This window comes from Eurypyga helias, unplaced genomic scaffold (assembly GCF_000690775.1).
Source record: "Eurypyga helias isolate BGI_N326 unplaced genomic scaffold, ASM69077v1 scaffold23405, whole genome shotgun sequence".
Taxonomy (NCBI): Eukaryota; Metazoa; Chordata; class Aves; order Eurypygiformes; family Eurypygidae; genus Eurypyga; species Eurypyga helias.
In genome coordinates this window covers 2,953-20,981 of record NW_010252364.1, presented here as the reverse complement: position 1 = coordinate 20,981, position 18,029 = coordinate 2,953, and the positions used below count along the sequence as shown (strand labels likewise).

Sequence of the window (18,029 nt, the reverse complement as noted above, 5' to 3'; positions counted from 1 at the left end):
AATAATTATTAAAATTATTAATTATTAAAAGAGTTTAATAATTCTTTTTAATCCATACAGACAGTAGGTGGCGTTTACTTCCTTTAAATTTAGATATGGCCAACCATGTTTGTTTGGGGTTTTTTAAACGTTTTGGTTTTTAATAAGACTCTCTTTACTGTGTGCTTATGGGGAGGAGAGATACTTAACTATTTTGGATATTGAATTAAGTAATTATCTTTTTTGATATTGACAATGCTTAAAGCAACTGGATCCTTTTCAAGGCTGCTACGTTAAAAGTAACCTGTCAGTTAAAGCAAACTTGTTAATAACTCTGTTTCTGCTCTCCAAGTGTTGCAGGTGGAGAGCTCTTCGACTTCTTAGCTGAGAAGGAGTCTCTCACGGAGGAGGAAGCCACAGAATTTCTCAAACAGATACTCAACGGTGTTCAGTATCTCCACTCTCTGCAAATTGCCCACTTCGATCTTAAGGTGTGTTGAGAAGATAAAAACTTTGACATCTGTAAGCAACATGGGTTAAAGTCCCGTATAACACCAGCCACAAGTCTGCCATCGTGCAGATCTTGGCTTCAGTTTTGTTTTGCCAGCTTATGTAGACAAGGGAAAGCTCAGCCACTGAAAAGAAATTACTGAACCGTAAACAGTTCCCATCTGTTTTTAATGTAAGATTCTTCATGGAAAACGGCAGCTTCCGATGAAATTAAACTATTCCGAGGAAGCAGTCTTGAAATAAAAATGATGATGATGTTTTTATGGAATGCGAATGGGATCTGGATGAAACATTCTGAACAGGATGCCTTTTTTCAACCTTTTTTTCCTCGTTGTATACATTTTATGTTCACGTGAATGTTATTAATAGGTACTAAATTGAAACAGTACAGAGTGAAGTACAAAGGTGTTTGTGGAGCAGACAGAGCAGATAATTTCCTGCCCTCCTCCCCTTTTTTTTTCCTTCACTTTTGGGGCTTTTTTGTTTGTTTTTAGAAAAACTGTTAGTTGCATCCTTTTGGTAATGAAAGGAGAGCTTTTGTATACAAACCTAGTTAGTGATATTTTTTAGTGTTTCGATTTCATAATATTTTCCTGTGTAAGATTTTTTTCAGAGGTAAGCAGCTGAACATTCCTTGAAGTCAGCAGCTATGTTTATAATAGGAAAACGAGCGTAGTTACTGTACTGCAGTGCAGTTCTGATGCTGTGTTCTGGGGAAGGGAATGGTGCTCAGGATAAACATACCTTTTCCAGTCTCATTTTCATTACCTACAGTAATATCTTTGGTCTTCGGCTGACAGTCAGCAAGAGAAAAGAATTGTGAGTCTAGCGAGAAATACGTTTCTCATGGTATGAAATGTTAAATTTTGCCAACACGCCCATAATGAAACAAAGCAGGCTTAGACTGGATACCAAGAATATGTGAATTAAAGTATGCAGAATGGTAAAAGTATGCAATAGAAACGTAGGGAGGCAAGGAAGAAAATTACATTTCCCCAATTACAGGGGCTAATATGTGCAAGAGCAGTAAAAGAAGGGTGATGATGAAGGAGCTGCCCTTAATGACTCCAGAGACTTTAACAATGTGAGCAGGGTGGATGTAGCTCCAGGAACTGTTCAGAGCATGCCAGCTCAATGGGCATGACAGGGCATGGAGACTAAGTAGCTGGTTCTGTACGTGAGTTAAAGTGATGGTGTGCAGAAGCAGGCTCCTGTGATGATAGGATTATTTATCTTCTAACTTTGTTATTCACATGTTTTCATAAAATAATCCAAAGTTTGTGTTTTAAAATATAGCTAGAAAAGACATGCAAACCTGCTCGTAACCATTTTTTTGTATGTTGAGCCTTAAAATTTGGGAACTGGACCACTCCTAAAGTTTTTCTTTGAGATCGAAAGGCAACAAGACATACGTCTCTCATTGCTCATGCAGTATGAAAGAAACCTCTTTCAGGGAGTAATGTTAAACCAAGCCCAAATTCTAATTTGTAGGACTTTTGTTTCTTGCAAGCGCCCAGCGCTGTTCGAATGGCTGCAGCACAGGGGCTATGGTCTTTACTGAAGTCAGCGTGTTTCACGTAGGGTCAGTCCACGTGGAAACTGCAGCTGTTGTATCTACAAGAGTTAAACTCTTGGCCCTGTGGAAACTGCAGCACTCTGACATCAACATGAAATGCTAGTTTACGGTAGTTAATTTTTAGTGTATGATAGATTGTCATAGGAAAAGATGGAGTTTTTCTGCTGAAGACACAAATCGAGGCTGAAGGAGGTAGAGAGAAGTGTTCAGTGCTGAAGAATGCTGGTGTGTGTCAGACATTTTGTACTTATGTCTAATCTCTCTTTCTCTCCCCCTTTCTCCTTCTCAAAGCCTGAAAACATAATGTTGTTGGACAGGAATGTACCAAAGCCTCGAATCAAGATTATTGACTTTGGTTTAGCACACAAAATTGACTTTGGAAATGAATTCAAAAATATCTTCGGAACGCCAGAGTTTGTTGGTGAGAAAGCTGTTGTTTCTTCAAACTGTTCTTTCTCAGTCTGTGGCACAGTATATGTGGCTTAGCTTGGTTCGACTGAGTTACAGATTTTTGTAATTTGTGTGTAATTCGTGACATTTTGAAATTTAAATTACCAATTTGTAGCATTCGGTTCCAACTTAGATTTGCGTTAAGGTGTTTTTACCTGTCAGCATCTTAGCTTATTATCTCTGACATATATAGGCTCAGAGTGACATAGGTCTGTTCTTTGACTAGGTACTGATCTTCCTGCTTTCTCCTTTAGCTCCTGAAATAGTAAATTATGAGCCTCTTGGTCTTGAAGCAGATATGTGGTGAGTTATTGGATCTTACTTGAAATAAGTCTCTCAGGATTATTCTTATGTTCTAACCTTTCTTTTTTTTTTCCCTTCTCTCCCTTCATCTCTTTCTCTCCCCTCTCCCTCATCCTTCCTCCCTTTCCCCCACCCCCTTCACCACAGGAGCATCGGTGTAATAACTTATATTCTGTAAGTACAAAAATCTATCAGTGGCTCTTGCAAATGCTGTTTTTCTAATTCTGATTCTGTCCTCTGGGGTTTTGGTGATGTCTGTAGATGTCAAACCATTTTGATTACACATGGAAGTTCAATGATCGTAAAAGCAATCGCATAATTGTTGAAAGGACGGCCATTAATTAGCATTGAGATAGCATGGGAAGCTGTCTTCAAATCTGCACGTGATTTTCCACAGCAGCTTTATCTTATCAATATTCTCTGAAATTATAGCAAAGCTTTTTGCCTTGCTAGATCACGTCTTCCTGGAAGTAAGTTTGTAGTCTTAAAGCAGAAAAGAAAAATGTTCACTTTCTGCTATTGTTTGATCTCAGAGGGTTGAAACAGCAATGATACAGCCTGTGATGAGAGGAATGTTCTGTCTTTCTTGCAGTCTAAGTGGTGCATCACCATTTCTTGGAGAAACCAAACAGGAAACGTTAGCAAATGTGTCTGCTGTGAATTACGAATTTGAAGAAGAGTTCTTCAGTAGTACCAGTGCCCTAGCTAAAGATTTTATACGAAGACTTCTAGTCAAGGATCCAAAGTGAGTTCTTTCTCTGTGTGCACTGCTGCAGCTTATGTCTCTAGTATTTCATCTTCAGTTATATTTTGAGATTTTAGTTTAAAAAACATACAGCGGTATATATTTTTTACTGTCTGAAACAATTCTGTCTTCTGTTAAAGGAAGAGAATGACTATTCAAGACAGTTTGCTGCATCCTTGGATAAAGGTTAGTGTGTAATTCGTTCTCTGTCCTGTTTTTAATCGTTCTTCGTTTCATACTTAGCTTTCACTTTTCAAGTTCCATAACAAGGAAAATTGGCATAACTGTTTAATATAAGTTACTGTTTTGGAAAGCTGTATGAAAACTAATATGTGCAGAATGTCAACTTCATTAACATATCCTCCACCGAAGTTAGCAGTAGGAAAGTAGCCCGCTACTGAGATTAAAATCGTGCTGAGGCAGAGAAGCTCGTCTTCAGGGAGCATTGCACCAACAAAAATTTTCTGAATCCAGTTCGTTTTCCTGACATATTTTTAATCTTCTAATATCTTTATTTAGATTGGGCAAAAAAAAGGGACGTCTGTCTTTTGTCCTTCCTCTTTAGACTGAGGAAAGCAGTCGATGGGAGGCACTGGTCCACCTCTTTCAGTGTTACAAAGTGTTTGGTTTGGATCAAGCTGTTGTGGTGCCTCTAGGTTGAGAAGGAGAAAATGGGACCTCCTTAATGTGTGTCGTAATACCTGCCATTTAATTTTGTCAATTCCGTATCGCATTGTGACTCTGGGTAGTAAACCTCTTAGGCATTGTTGATTTCACAGGCCTTGGGGATGTACAGTAGGTATTTGACCCGATTCCACTTTTCAGAGGACTAGTTACCAGAATATTTGTCCATGCCACAGCTGCTCTGGTTCACAGTACAGCATCCTAGGGCAGATATTTCTATATCAATATGCCAAGTTACAGATTTGACTGCTTTGCTGACTTTTTGATGGAGTAATCTTAAACAGTTGAAACATGTTGAACATGTTGGAATGATCTTCTAAACCACTGAAGCAAGTGTCATCCAAGTTTGTCTCTCAGGGACCAAGGTCTCCACTCCTGCAACAAGCCATGCTGTTTTGTACCCTGTTGTGTTCCTTTGTATCTTAACTTCCCAGGCATTCTCCCCCCACCCCACTGGCCATATCCCCTTTTCCTCCTTTACCTGCATTTCTCCATAAAATTGACTTCAAGTATGGGATCATACAATGTAAAATTTGGTATATTGCACTGGTAGCTGATGCTTAGTATTAGCCTGTGAGAAAATTCGAAGGGTTCAGCCTTAGACCTTGCTGCACAGCTAGGTGGGATGTGATATTTTTGGGGTCGCAGCAGCATCTAGCTGATTACGTTGAGAGTGGAACAGAGTTTGACTGCATTTAAAATCTGCCAGAAAATCTTACCAAATGACAAGATTTATCCAGGAGATATGTGATGCCTCTGTCACAGAGGGAGGTGATGGATAAAGCTGAGTGTTCTGTTGGCTGTTGATTTCTTTTGTTTAAAATGAATAAAAAAAAGGAAAAAAAATCAGTATTGCATGAAATATTCTTAGTTCTGGATTTGCTTTAAGGCATTTTCTCAAGAAATTCTATGTGCCTTTTCCAGCCGGCTGTGGATGTTAAAATTATGTGCTTAGAATTACTTTATTATTCCAGTATGATTACAATGTTGTTACAATGTAAGTGGAAATCGTCACTAAAGGACAGAAGTCTTGCATAAAGGAATGTGCCTTCTAAAAGTTCTGGTTGTAATTATGGGGTATTTTACAACAGCTTTATTTTCCTTTTGTGTATAGCCTAAAGACACCCAGCAAGCACTTAGTAGAAAGGCATCTGCAGTGAATATGGAGAAATTCAAAAAGTTCGCAGCACGACGAAAATGGAAAGTAAGAAATTCAATAAATCTTAAAAATGTTGGTGACATACAAATGCAGTCATGTTACCTGCTCCCGGGAAACATCTGTGCCTCTATGAGTCGAGAAGAAGGAAGAAGAAACCCATTCCTCTGTCATTTGGAATAAATCATGAGCTTGAGTATTGTGGTGTGGGAGAAGGCTTCCTTGTTAATGATCTGCATGCATAGTCTTGTGTGTGGATTGTTTGTTTTATGCATCTAGCTGTATGCTGTCATCATCTGTCTTGGTGTAATATTTCCAGAGAAAAGGCACTTCACATGGTTTTGTGTCAGTAATCCTGGTAAATAAACATTCCTCAAGCACCCCTCATGGAATTATTTATTCCAGTAATAATACCAACACTCAACAGGGATGGAAGGCAAAACTAGTGTCTTTTACAAATGATTTTTGGTCTGAGACTGCCAACCTGTTTAGAAGGTTGGCATCACTTAATCTTCCCAGAATCGGAGCAAGGCATTAGCTGAAAGCGTTGATCTGTGCAAGGAGCTGTTCATCAAGAGAGTTACGCCCTCCTCCTTCGGTGTGCACACGGAGGAAGTCACGCTGATACTGAGCAAGGGCAGGGCTGATGTATGACAAATCCGTTTATCATGAGGAGAAATGAAACGTGGGAACAACAGAGGTCACTGTTACTAGAAAAGGAGTTTTATTCATGGTCACAGAGGCCGTGAAATGGATGATTTTTCTAAGCTGTGGACCAACAGCACAAAATAACCAGCTGTGCAGTGATTTTTTTTTTTTTTTGCAATTCAGTGCCTGTGTTAGGTGAACATCGATAAAATGTATTTATAAAATTTAAGTAAGGAGATGGTGGGTCTATCAATTAGGATTATCTCAAATTAATTTGGATTATCTCAAACTGCTTTGTAATACGGCGTTTAAAGGAACGTTGTCAAGTAATTGACACTCAGTTTAGGTTTTCTGTGTACATGCTTTAAAATGTACATTTAAATGTTTTCAATGTGAACAAGAGGATCTAATACAAATCTGTTTTGCTTTGTATTTGAACAGCTTGGTGAAATTGTAGCAATCTAAAAATATTACGCAGCTTTGCTTAGTACGTGTGCATACCTTATTAGGATTATGAATGTCAAATTGAAGCTTTAAATGCAATATATAAAGGGGATGGGGGGGTGGGTGATGAAGTCAAACTCTGGTTTTGTTTGCTAATATGACAGCATTCCTTCAAAATCTCTGCAATAGCATCCTTTCACAAGTATTCTGTTTTGATTCTTTTTTTTTTACATATAGTTTTTTTCTTCTTATTTTTAAAAAGCAATCAGTGCGCTTAATATCCCTGTGCCAAAGATTGTCAAGATCTTTCTTGTCCAGAAGTAACATGAGTGTTGCTAGGAGCGATGATACTCTGGTAAGTGTGTACTTAACGTGCTTAGAATGTTTCACTGCATCTGAAACTTAATATTTTCTCAAACTATTCCTGCAGAAATATTGGGCTGTTGAAAATGTGTGTAGTTAATTAATCTTATATGTAGGAAGAAATAGATTTTAACACTACCAAGGTCAGTTATCCATCGTCTGATGTTCTCCGTGACACAAACCTTGAAATTTAATTTATTTATTGCCATGGTGATGCTGATAGCTAGTGCCAGAAATTGTTTTGAAGGTTGATTCAGGAGGATTTTTTGTACTGTACTAATTATAATGTGATGAAGTTGCATCTGACTCTTTCATGGCACATTGTAGAGTAGAATGATGTATTTTTTTAACAGAACATTCTGAACCACTGAGACACTCTCAGATCCAATGAATGCTAGGCAGCAGTATTACAACAAGCAGTTATTTGAGGAGGAAATTTTACAGTTGGTCAGTATTCAGTCTGTGGTATTGCATACGTCTACTATATTTCGGCAGTCAGGAGCAATTGCAGTATGCTTTGTAATTAAAATGCTTGTAAATCGAAAAGCATACTTACTTAGCTTACTGTGCGGGTCTTAATACACGCTTCACAAATTCTCTATGGTCAGCAAAGTATAAATGATGTTATGTTTAGAGCTGCGTAATTAATAAGATCAAACTTCAAAAATTCTGTAAAGCCCTTTTTATCCATATTCTTCCCTGTGTCCCTCCTGTGCAACTCTGCACTCTTCTTTCCACTTTTCCTTCTCTTATCTCTCTGCTTCCACGCTCTTTGTTCTCTCAGTCTTGCCTTCCTTTCCCTGCCTCCTCCACCTCAGCTATCAGTATGCCTTTTAACACTGGATCAGCATTTCACACCTGTGCTGCAGCAGAAAGGATTGTAGCCTGGTGCTGTTGTTCTAAAAAATCTGAAACATCAGCAGAGAGGAATAAGAGTGATCCAAATATTGGGCCTAGTGAATTTCAGTACTTGACATTTTAGTGCGTGTGAGAAAAATAAGGTTGCCCCAGCAGATGTAATACTTACGTTTTAGATTTTTAACTGGTCCATTTGTATAGATGAACACTTGGTCCAAAGTACCTCGCCTGTGTCGTATTCCTGGATGGCACGAAGCTTGGTACTCCGGTTTGTATTCCTGTAACTCATGGGTTGTTTTAATGTTCATATGTATGCATGGAATTAGTTTTCATTTCATGTATTGCATCTATTGAAAGTCCTAGGAGGAAAAAGAAGATACGCCTAATAAGAAACCAGCTTGCAATCTCAATGAGTAACGGGTTGTGAAGAAGAGGGAAGCATATTGTACTACAAAAAGTGCGGGGATTTTTGGTGTGGGTTTTCAAATAGTGCGTGTACATGTTAGCCATATGCTTCAGGAAAGATTGCAACTTGCAGCTGAGGCATTCTAGAAGACACTGAAAATTTAACTTCTTAAATTATTTTAAATGCCTTGGCAGCTGTTGAGATAGGGATTTTTTCCTTGAAGCTAACAATTTTTCTTCTTTCTCATTTAATTACAAGGATGAGGAAGATTCTTTTGTGATGAAAGCTATTATTCATGCCATCAATGATGACAATGTTCCTGGATTACAGCACCTTCTGGGATCTCTGACAAATTACGATGTCAATCAACCCAACAAGGTAGTGCGGGTCTGTGTTGAGATGCGCGGGGGACTAGCTATCACCTTGTTGAATAGAGCAACGTGGTTGTAACGCAGAAATGTAACACCTGAAATGAAAAGGGAAAGACAAGTGGATGGGAAATAATTCAGCCTTTCTTTAGGAGAAATTTTAATGTGTTCTGGGTTCATTCTTTTCAAACTACCTGAAAATGGACCCAAAAATGTTTGAGTTGTTTTTTTGCCTAGGCCTCTGGGAAGGTATTAGTCAAATCTGTTTTCAAGAGCTGTGCTATATCACATATCAGCCTTTGCTTTTCTTTGCGGCTCTGATTTCTTGTGGCAGATAAAGATGGCAGAATATGTACGAATACCCAGACTGCCAAAACTGGCTTTGCAAAGCGCTGTTAGAAACAGAAGTCCCATACTGCAGAAACTGGTTATGTGAACGTAATGTTAGATTGTGTCATTTGTTTTTAGAAACCAAATGACTGGTCTACTGCACTGTTTTAGTGTGCTGCTGCTGCTGCTGCTTTGCTAACGAGAGTGTGGGAACTGAGACAAAGTCCAGAGTTTCTGTTACTGGCTCGGCTGTTTAACCTCACATCAATCCTCTCTGCTCTAATTTTCACTTTTTTGAATGGTTATACTGAGCTTCATTATAAAGCACTTTGAGAAATATTCATGAAGAGCACCATGAAAGTAAAGCATCTGTTTTTTTACTTTGACAGGGTCTTGAACATTTCAAGGATTCACTGTATTTTTTGTCTTAATGGTGCAGACCCATTCTATTTTCCCACATGTTGCTGGTGGCTTGTTCTTTGAGGTGGTGTGGCAAATGCCATAGGTAATCTAGCTGAAAATGTAGATATAAAGAAGTTGAAGAGGGGAACATCCATGCCAAATTGGGCTAATGAGCGCTTAACATTAATATTCCTAATTTGAAAAGCATGCCTTTAATGTGTATTATTTAGCATATGTGAATTCATCCCAAAAATAGGGAAAATTCCTGTGCAGTGAATTTCTTTGAACAAAGGCACAAATTACTTTCTTTACAATAGCTATTCGCCGAAGACTTAATTTGAAACTGGAAATCCAGAGATGCCATTCAATGCCTGCCTTTATTCCGCTCTGTTTTCTTAATCTTTCTAAAGTTAAATATATCGTTCTTGCTTGTATTTTGTTGTTAGCATGGAACACCTCCACTACTGATTGCTGCTGGCTGTGGAAACATTCAGATGCTTCAGTTGCTTCTGAAGCGCGGATCCCGTATTGATGTTCAAGATAAGGTCAGGGTTCTGCTTTGTTAACCATTCTGTGTAAGTTTTTCAGTACAGTTAGCAGAGGACAAGCAGTTCACACCAAGTTGTATTGGAAACAAAAAAATCTGGACTATAAAGCCTGTTTTCTGTCTTCCACAGCAAAAAGATGAAAGCAAATCTTGGATAATTTCATTTATTACTAGTGCATATCCTCTGATTTTGATCACTTTATTAGCTGAAGTAATTTGAGTGATACTAATCTTAAAATGTGGTTCATGCTTACCAAATCAGCTCAATTAGTTCAAATCAGTGATTGCCCTAAAACACAGTGGTGAACTATTTAATGATAAATGTGCATTTTAGCAATGGGGAATATTGCGACTAAAACTTGTGTTCCATGGAGGCTATGCTCTGCGACAGGCTTTTTTCAAAATATGTTGTAACGACCTGGGAGTCATTTACAGAAAACTTGAAGCGCTGCCTGCTTCTCTATCTAGTAGAGTAAGCAGCAGAAAGGTTTTTCTTATGACTCTTCTTTCCAAAAACTCCCTTACAAGGCGAAGAGGATTATCCTTGCAAACAGTGATTCTGTTAATCATCTTCGCATTTTGCTGTCATTGATGGGATGTGGGTTTGTTGAAACAATTTGGAGAGTTTTTAATTTTTTTTTTTTAATCGTGTATGTTCAGAAAAGCTTGAATAGCTGTTCAATATATATATATGCACATCTAAGTGTATGTATACGTCAGGTGAAAAGCTATAATTATTGTTCTAAATTGATGAGTAACGTAATCAAATATTTTTGACAGGCTGGATCTAATGCAATCTATTGGGCTTCTCGACATGGTCATGTAGAAACACTGAAATTTCTCAATGATAATAAATGCCCTTTAGATGTTAAGGATAAGGTAAGAAAAAAATTCTTTTTATTTTTCACACAAGGAGCCTTTTTATTGCAACTTTTATCTTAGCAAAGAGAGCTCTTTTAATTGGAATGATTTTCAGCTATGCCATATTTCCAAGAATGTGACTGTCTTTTCTAGTGTGGTTTTATAAGCTGACATGTAGGGCTGTGATAACACAGATTTAAAGTAGCTGGATGTACTGATTATTTTCCTGAAAAATATTAACCAAGCATGCATATTAAATGTGGTGACTACATGGTGGGTAGGTGGGGAAGTACAAAACTAAATTAATTTTCGGTTGAATCCTGAATTTCTCGTTGGAACTCAGGGTAAAATCGTGATTCTGTTTTTCATTCCTCCTGATTGAAAATCACTTTTGTCTGACAAGTAAATTTGACTGTTACTAAGCTGAGTATAATGAAGCCTAACAATTTATAGCTGATAAGCACTTACCTTGTCTTCAGCAGTGTTGCTCGAGCAACATTTGTCCTAGAAACTAGTTGCTGTGAAAATCTTACCCCATCGCCATGTTTTTATACTAGCCAAAGCTCTAGCACAGAGGCAATTAATTATACTCGTGAAACACAGTTTGCCTTGTTGAGGGAACTTGTGCAAGGCAAGGTACGTGAGCAAGGTTAGTTTTCAACTCCTGATAGGGCTACTAGGAAAGATATTACTCTCTTATAAAGAATAAATGGTATTTTTATTATAATTTCAACAAAAGGTAGTGAGTAGTGAACAGAATACACCAGGATATACCAAAGTGTTAGGCTAACTCCTTGCATTTGTATATGCAGGGCAGATGGGGGGGAGTATGGAGATAGTATGAATAGAAACAGGCCATCTACTTCAGCACCAATTGCTCGTGCAGCTGCCTCGTCATACTGCTCAGAAATACCATTGCGACTGTGACCTTGAACAAATTAAGTTGGAAAATAAGTTCTAAGAAAGGAGGGCCTTTGAAGAAATAACCTGTCAGATGGTGGTGTGTCTGCCATGTGCAGCTGCGGTTTGTAAGCTGGAGATCTCTGCCGACCTCAGCCGTGGTGCTGGGTTACAGGCAGGGAGGAGTACTCCATGCAGCACGCAGGCCTTCAGGCTGTACACAGCAGTGTACATCTACAGGTGACACATGAAATGACGCTGGCATATTCTTCTGTAATTGCAGTCTGGGGAGACCGCTGTCCACGTCGCGGCTCGGTATGGGCATGTGGATGTGGTTCAGTTTCTCTGTCGCGTTGGATCCAATCCCAACTTTCAAGATAAGGTGAGTCACAGACACGTTTTCTTCAACGAATAAGGCTTTCATATGAGTGCTTAAAGCCCATAGTCTTACCTTGCAGCCTCTGGCATGTTTGGATTTGAGAAAAACAAGAGAACTAATGAGGTTTCGATACCTCTTAATAGACGAAGATTATTCAAAAAACAGTGTGCGTGAACCAACTGCTGTTATAAAACACAGGTTCTCATGAAAACGAAATCTTAAAGATGGAGAAACTCAACATGAAGGTATGGGGGATGGTATGTGCTCTGTGAGTTCAGCTAAAGCTTTTTATTATTTTTTGCCTTGGCTTCGTCTTATTTTTAGCTGTCATGGGGCTTTTCTGAAGTGTCAAGCACTCATTTTTGAAAATGAGGAGGGCTCAGGAGGGCTTCTTTAGAGCTCTGAACTCTTGTGAAAAAACAGAAAAGAAAAAGCCTAATAGGAAAAAAACCCGTCCATTTGACCCAAATTTAACTGTGTGAGGTTACACAAACCTCACCAAGTGCCACATCCTCTAGGAGTACCTTTATCTTGTTTAAGCGGCAGCAGGCCGAGGCACTGCAGGGCGTGCTGTTTGGCTATTTCTTTTTCCTCAGATTTTTACGGAAACCTTGAATACAGTCCCAAGTCCTCTAGTATTATCAGCATTCATTATCTCCTCATTGATATTTGCCAGGTACAGAAGGGATGTCCTATTTCTTAGAATTTGATAGAATGACTTTTTTTGGTAGGTTTCAGTCCTCCCTGCTTTTTAGTGGGCTGCTTCCAACAGCATGTCTTTGTAAAACATTTGAGCTTCTTAATGGTCTTCCACGTAACCCGTTAATAAAGTACGAGGAGATTGATGGTGTATATTTTGAAGCTTCCTGGGTTCAAGCCAAAAGCAAATGAGAACTTCAGTCATAACTGAACTCAGAATGCCTACTGTTTCAAAGGCTTGTCGTGATGGGTGTTTAAAGGACTCGGGTTTCTAAGTACCCAAGTCACTGCCTACACTCCTGAGTCATCAGGGTGTCCTTTTTGAACAGGGTAAGCAGAGTGATCTGCATCAAACTGCAAGTCTAGTGGGATTTGCATCTCCTTGGTGAAGATAGGTTTAACCACCAGATTAGACCCCACTGGATTAGACCCTCATTACTCAGGATATAGAAGTTGCTTATGAATGAGGATCAGTTTTCAAGGGAGAGAACCAAGATAGTTAGCTTCAGGAGCATGGAAACACCTGTACTAAGATTGCTGACCTGCAAGGTGGTGTCTGTAGATAGTTTTATGGTGAGAAGCAGGGACTCTTAGAATCCAGGTAATGATGAAAATCTAGCGTGCTATCATAATGACTTAATATGTTACCAGGAGTTAATCTTGCTTTGCGAACGTCAACATTACAAATTGCAACATCTTTTTATAGGGCTTACATAGTCGACAGTCTTTTTTTCTTTCTTTTCATCCTCCTGTCTTTCTGAGTTAAGCTGGGTAATTGTTCTTCGTAGAATTTGGTTCAGGTGCATTGCTTCTTTATTTTCCATATTAATAGGAAGAAGAAACCCCACTGCATTGTGCTGCTTGGCATGGCTACTATCCTGTTGCCAAAGCCCTCTGTGAAGCAGGTTGTAACGTGAACATTAAAAACAAAGAAGGGGAGACTCCGCTCCTGACAGCATCGGCTAGGGGTTACCATGATATTGTGGAATGCCTGGCAGAACACGGAGCTGACCTGGATGCAACAGACAAGGTTAGTTTGAGTTGCTTTTGGTCAGGAGTTACATTCAGAGGTCACAGAGTCACACCTTGAATTCCTTCATTTGAATGCTGCAAGCCAGCATTGTTTCCATGACGTGGGTTTTCTGAACAGTTCACATGGAGACTGTTGATGACCGCAGTAGTCCTTAAGTTGTGCACTGATTATTCTTCCTCGATTGGGTTTTTGCTAGTTCATTATCACTTTATCCATTATCACCATAGGATTAAAAGTCTGTGAAAACGACAGGGACATTGGGTTCTGTAATTACCAACAAACTACTAACTTAAGAAAAATGGATTTACTCTTTGCCTTTGATCCCTATGGGCTGGATAAGTCACACCTATTTCCAATAAGCTGAATTCTGACTGTTTAAAAATATAACTATTTGATTCAGTAACATTTTTTGTCTTTTATAGTGTAATCCCAACAAATAAATTTTGGGTTTCACTGCTTATACTTTTGGTATGTTTGTCCTTTTAGTTACCTTTGTTGCTCATAGTTACTAAATAGTTATTAAAGCAAGTTCAGAAAAATGTTTTTTCTTCTGAATTGTTTTTTTCTAATCACATGTCTCTGAGTTGTTCCAGAGAGAAAGTTCTAAAGTTACTGATCACTAAGCAGATTGCATGACATTTGCATCACTAACTTCTGTCAGTAAACACTAGAGTCATTTACAATATTCAGCTGGTTGTTACTGTTGGTCTCTCTCCTACCTCGCAGGGAAGTCATCAGTAGAGAAAGTGTATTTGCATTTCATCCATTCCCCTGCAAAGCCCAGTGGCTTAATAGAAATCTGCTTTCATCCCATAGTTGATTTGACAGATACAGCGCATCTCCCTGCCTCTACCCCCAAAATAAAACTAAAAAACATTGTGATTTCTGAGACAAGGAGATGTACCTAGTTACATGAAATGATTGTGACTTTGCAAAATGCTTTGATTTTTCGCATTATTAAAACTCACTCACAAGCTGCCTTCTGGTTTCAGGATGGTCATATAGCCCTACACCTTGCTGTGAGAAGATGTCAAATAGAAGTAGTCAAAACTCTCATCAGTCAAGGGTGTTTAGTAGATTTCCAGGACAGACATGGCAACACTCCCTTGCATGTGGCCTGCAAGGATGGGAACGTTCCTATTGTGATGACACTCTGTGAAGCAAGCTGTAATTTGGATGTCACTAATAAGGTAAATGGAATACGGGTACTAAAATACTATAATAGCTCACCTGTTGCATTATATGACCTTTTCCAGTTCTCTGTTATGAAAAGTGGTTTTCCCTTTTTTCTTTTTTTTTTTTTTTTTAAATAAAAGAAGCGGCCAACTGCAAAGGATTAAATGACTCGCGTTGCAAATTCACCTAGGTTGATTTCAATTGAATAGATGATTCAAGATCTATGAAGGAAGAACCCAAGCAGTTATCACAGTGTATTTAGCCACTCAGCTCTGATGTTGTAGTATATGCCAGTCGTCTTCCCTGGCTGTGTAGCTTTGCTTTGTGCAGATTACATCTAGGTGCTGAAGAGCAGATGAAATGTTATTGCTGCTGGCCTAAGCAAGTGCTGATTGATGTGATGTAACAATGGTAATTTATGTACAGAATTGAAGACTGATACACTTTTATTAAGAATTCTGCTTTGAATTCTTCCAAAATACATGAAAATATCTGCACTGTCATTTAACAAGGATTTAATTGAACTTCATGTTCTATTCCTGGTTATAAAAACAGGTGTTACACTGGCTGTTTTATAGTTTTCTGCATTGAGTTGATTTATTAAAATAAATCCTAATCAAACATTTACCTTGGAACAGAATAGCTTTAATTTGTCTGCTAAATAAATTGTCACTGGCAGGGTACAGGAAATTAAAAGGCACTTTCCAAAGACAACATTTAATAACCTCTCCCTAAACTTTGAGATGCTAATGCCTTGCATGCTGCTTCTGTTGTGCTAGTGCTGCAGTGTATGGGACAACTGAATGGGGCATTTTACATCTTTAACATTTCGGCTATCTTCCTGGCGATACTTAAGAGAAAAATGACCTGTTTCAGGAAACTTTGGTTAGTTTGAACAGGTTAAGGCCAGCCATTGGACTCTGCTGACAGGCTGTGGGGCTTAGGGCTTGACATTTAGCTCTGAATGACTTTCTCTGCCCGATTTAGTTTTTGTATGTTACAAAGTTTAGAAGTTATTATAGGAGTCCTTATGGTGCTATCTGCAGTTCATTTGATTGTGTTGTAGCTTCTTTGTTTTTGTGGAAAAGTATGTATTCTGGCAATAACATTTTGCTAGTTAGCACTTATTGCCAAAGCAGTGACTCTCTCTGTATTAGCCAGCTAGAGAAAACTGTGGGGCTTTTGGGTTGAGGGTTGTACAGTGCAGTCACTTTTGGTTTTAATAATTAAAATCATCAGCTGCCAAATGGAAAAACTTAGAATAATGAGCTCCCCAGTCCTGCCTCTGAGCTTAAACCTGATTGACTAGGCAATTAAATCCAGATCCACAGCTGAGAACACATTTAGAGGAAGGTGAGTTAATGCAGCACAGGGCTGGACTAGCACCCCTGTTCATAAGGGAGGATGCTGAGCTAGGATCAAGCATGCTGTGGAAAAAATAATCTTCAAATGTTCAGTGGGGGTGGGATCACGGCTACAGAAGCTGTGGTTAAAGTTTGTGTCCTATTATTCTTTTAGGAGTCATGTATATTAGAGTGATTTCTAGAGTGCCCTTTATTCAAAAAGGTGGGTTTTGTCTTGCCAACTGGTCATCTTCAGCAGCGAGCCCTGTAACGAGAGTGCACTGACACAGCGTGGGCCTGTGCATGGTCTCACACCTGGCGCTGTCCTGCCTGTCTGTAATACTGTCTGAAGGCACCGCTTGTTTCTCCCGCACACCCTGTGCAGTACGACATCACACACATTTATTTGAGTTGAGGTGTAGGGTGTTGAGGAGCCAGGCATCTTTTCAGTTTCCAGTTGTCAGAAAGTTGGCTTTGCTTTCAGATACTCTTTTGTGAAGCAAGTTTTTTGAGTTTGGTTCTGAATGCAGGCTTGAAACAGTACTGAAATAGTATTGAAAGCATGAAAATATGTGAAGGAACAGCAGGAGGAGTTAGAAGCAGAAAATATATGGCAGTGGTCTTTGTAACAGTAGCTCTGAACATGAAAGACCGGAAGTGGGTGCCATGAGGACCTGTTGTCAGTGAAGAGATTCAGGGGGAAAACCAAAAATCGGGGAGGGAACACTTAAAGCACTTTCCCCCTGTCACTGACGGCACAAATTCCTGCAGGCTGACTTGCATTCATTGCTTTTATTCCTTTGGGTGGAAGCAGGGAGACTGCAGATAAGTAATCTTCAGTAATAGTTGGTTTGAAATAGAAACCAGAGCTTTAGAAGTTAAGGACTTAGTGTTGCTTAACTGGTTCATATTTAATTAAGCAAAATGCAATTAAATTTACTGGGAATTAGAAAGACATTCTCAAATATTGCCAAAAAATATCTAAAGGATTCCTCCACCGTTGTGGGGGATTTAACTATAAAATTGTATCCCATTTTTTAAGTAATGATTCTACCCTTTGTTTGTAATTGAGCCTTAAGCAGTTGTGCGTAAGCTTTTTTCTTACAGTTTTTGCAAGATGTTTGTTGTGTATCTATATGCATAATTGTACAATATATTTGATTATCAGTCATAACATGTGGAGCCTTTGACTAAGGTGACAACACTCTTTTTTTCCCCCTGTTAGTATGGAAGAACACCTTTACACCTGGCAGCAAACAATGGCATCCTTGACGTTGTCCGGTTCCTGTGTCTTACTGGTGCCAATGTAGAAACTTTAACCTCTGTAAGTATTGAGAGATGCTGTTATGCTTCTTGCTGGTTTTATATTTGATGTAGGAAGCATCTTAATTTCTTGCAGGGTTGGCAAGGGAGGACAATGGTCTAATATAATTACATTCTGAAATTAAAAGATAAAATATGTTAGGCCGTTGAATGTCCACAGTTTGAAAAGCACTGTTATCCATGTGATCTCTTCTACAATTAAATTAAAAACTGAATAAGGTACAGTACAGCTATTTCATCTACACCTAAGAATTTCTTCACCTGAGGATTACTTGTAGCATTGTGTTCTCTCTAAGCACGCTGGGCCCCTGTCATTAGGTTTGTATGTCATTTCATATCAGGTATAGTTACTGCACAAATGTATTGTATACATATATTAAATATTTTTCTGGCTTTCAGGGGATTAAAAAGTATTATTTTCATGTTGGGAGTTGTGTGGGTGCATGGATGAGTGAACTAGCATTCAAATATCCTTGTAAAGCGAGTCATTTATGTTAGATCGGTCAGCACCACTGAAGGTGCTTTTCATTCTGACTAAACTGAGAA

The 18,029-nt window shown here is 38.8% G+C and overlaps 1 protein-coding gene across 1 annotated transcript; it reads left to right on the top strand.

Moving 5' to 3' along the window:
• Window positions 1-331: 331 nt before the first annotated feature.
• On the top strand, window positions 332-17,484 carry DAPK1 (death-associated protein kinase 1; the record flags this gene model as incomplete). Its single annotated transcript, XM_010152364.1, has 15 exons — window positions 332-470; window positions 2,357-2,486; window positions 2,770-2,818; window positions 2,966-2,992; window positions 3,411-3,563; window positions 3,704-3,749; window positions 5,362-5,451; window positions 6,758-6,850; window positions 8,381-8,500; window positions 9,669-9,767; window positions 10,550-10,648; window positions 11,814-11,912; window positions 13,441-13,638; window positions 14,634-14,831; window positions 17,386-17,484. Coding segments are annotated over 15 exons (1,639 nt in total), but the record flags the coding sequence as incomplete, so codon positions are not given.
• Window positions 17,485-18,029: the final 545 nt, after the last annotated feature.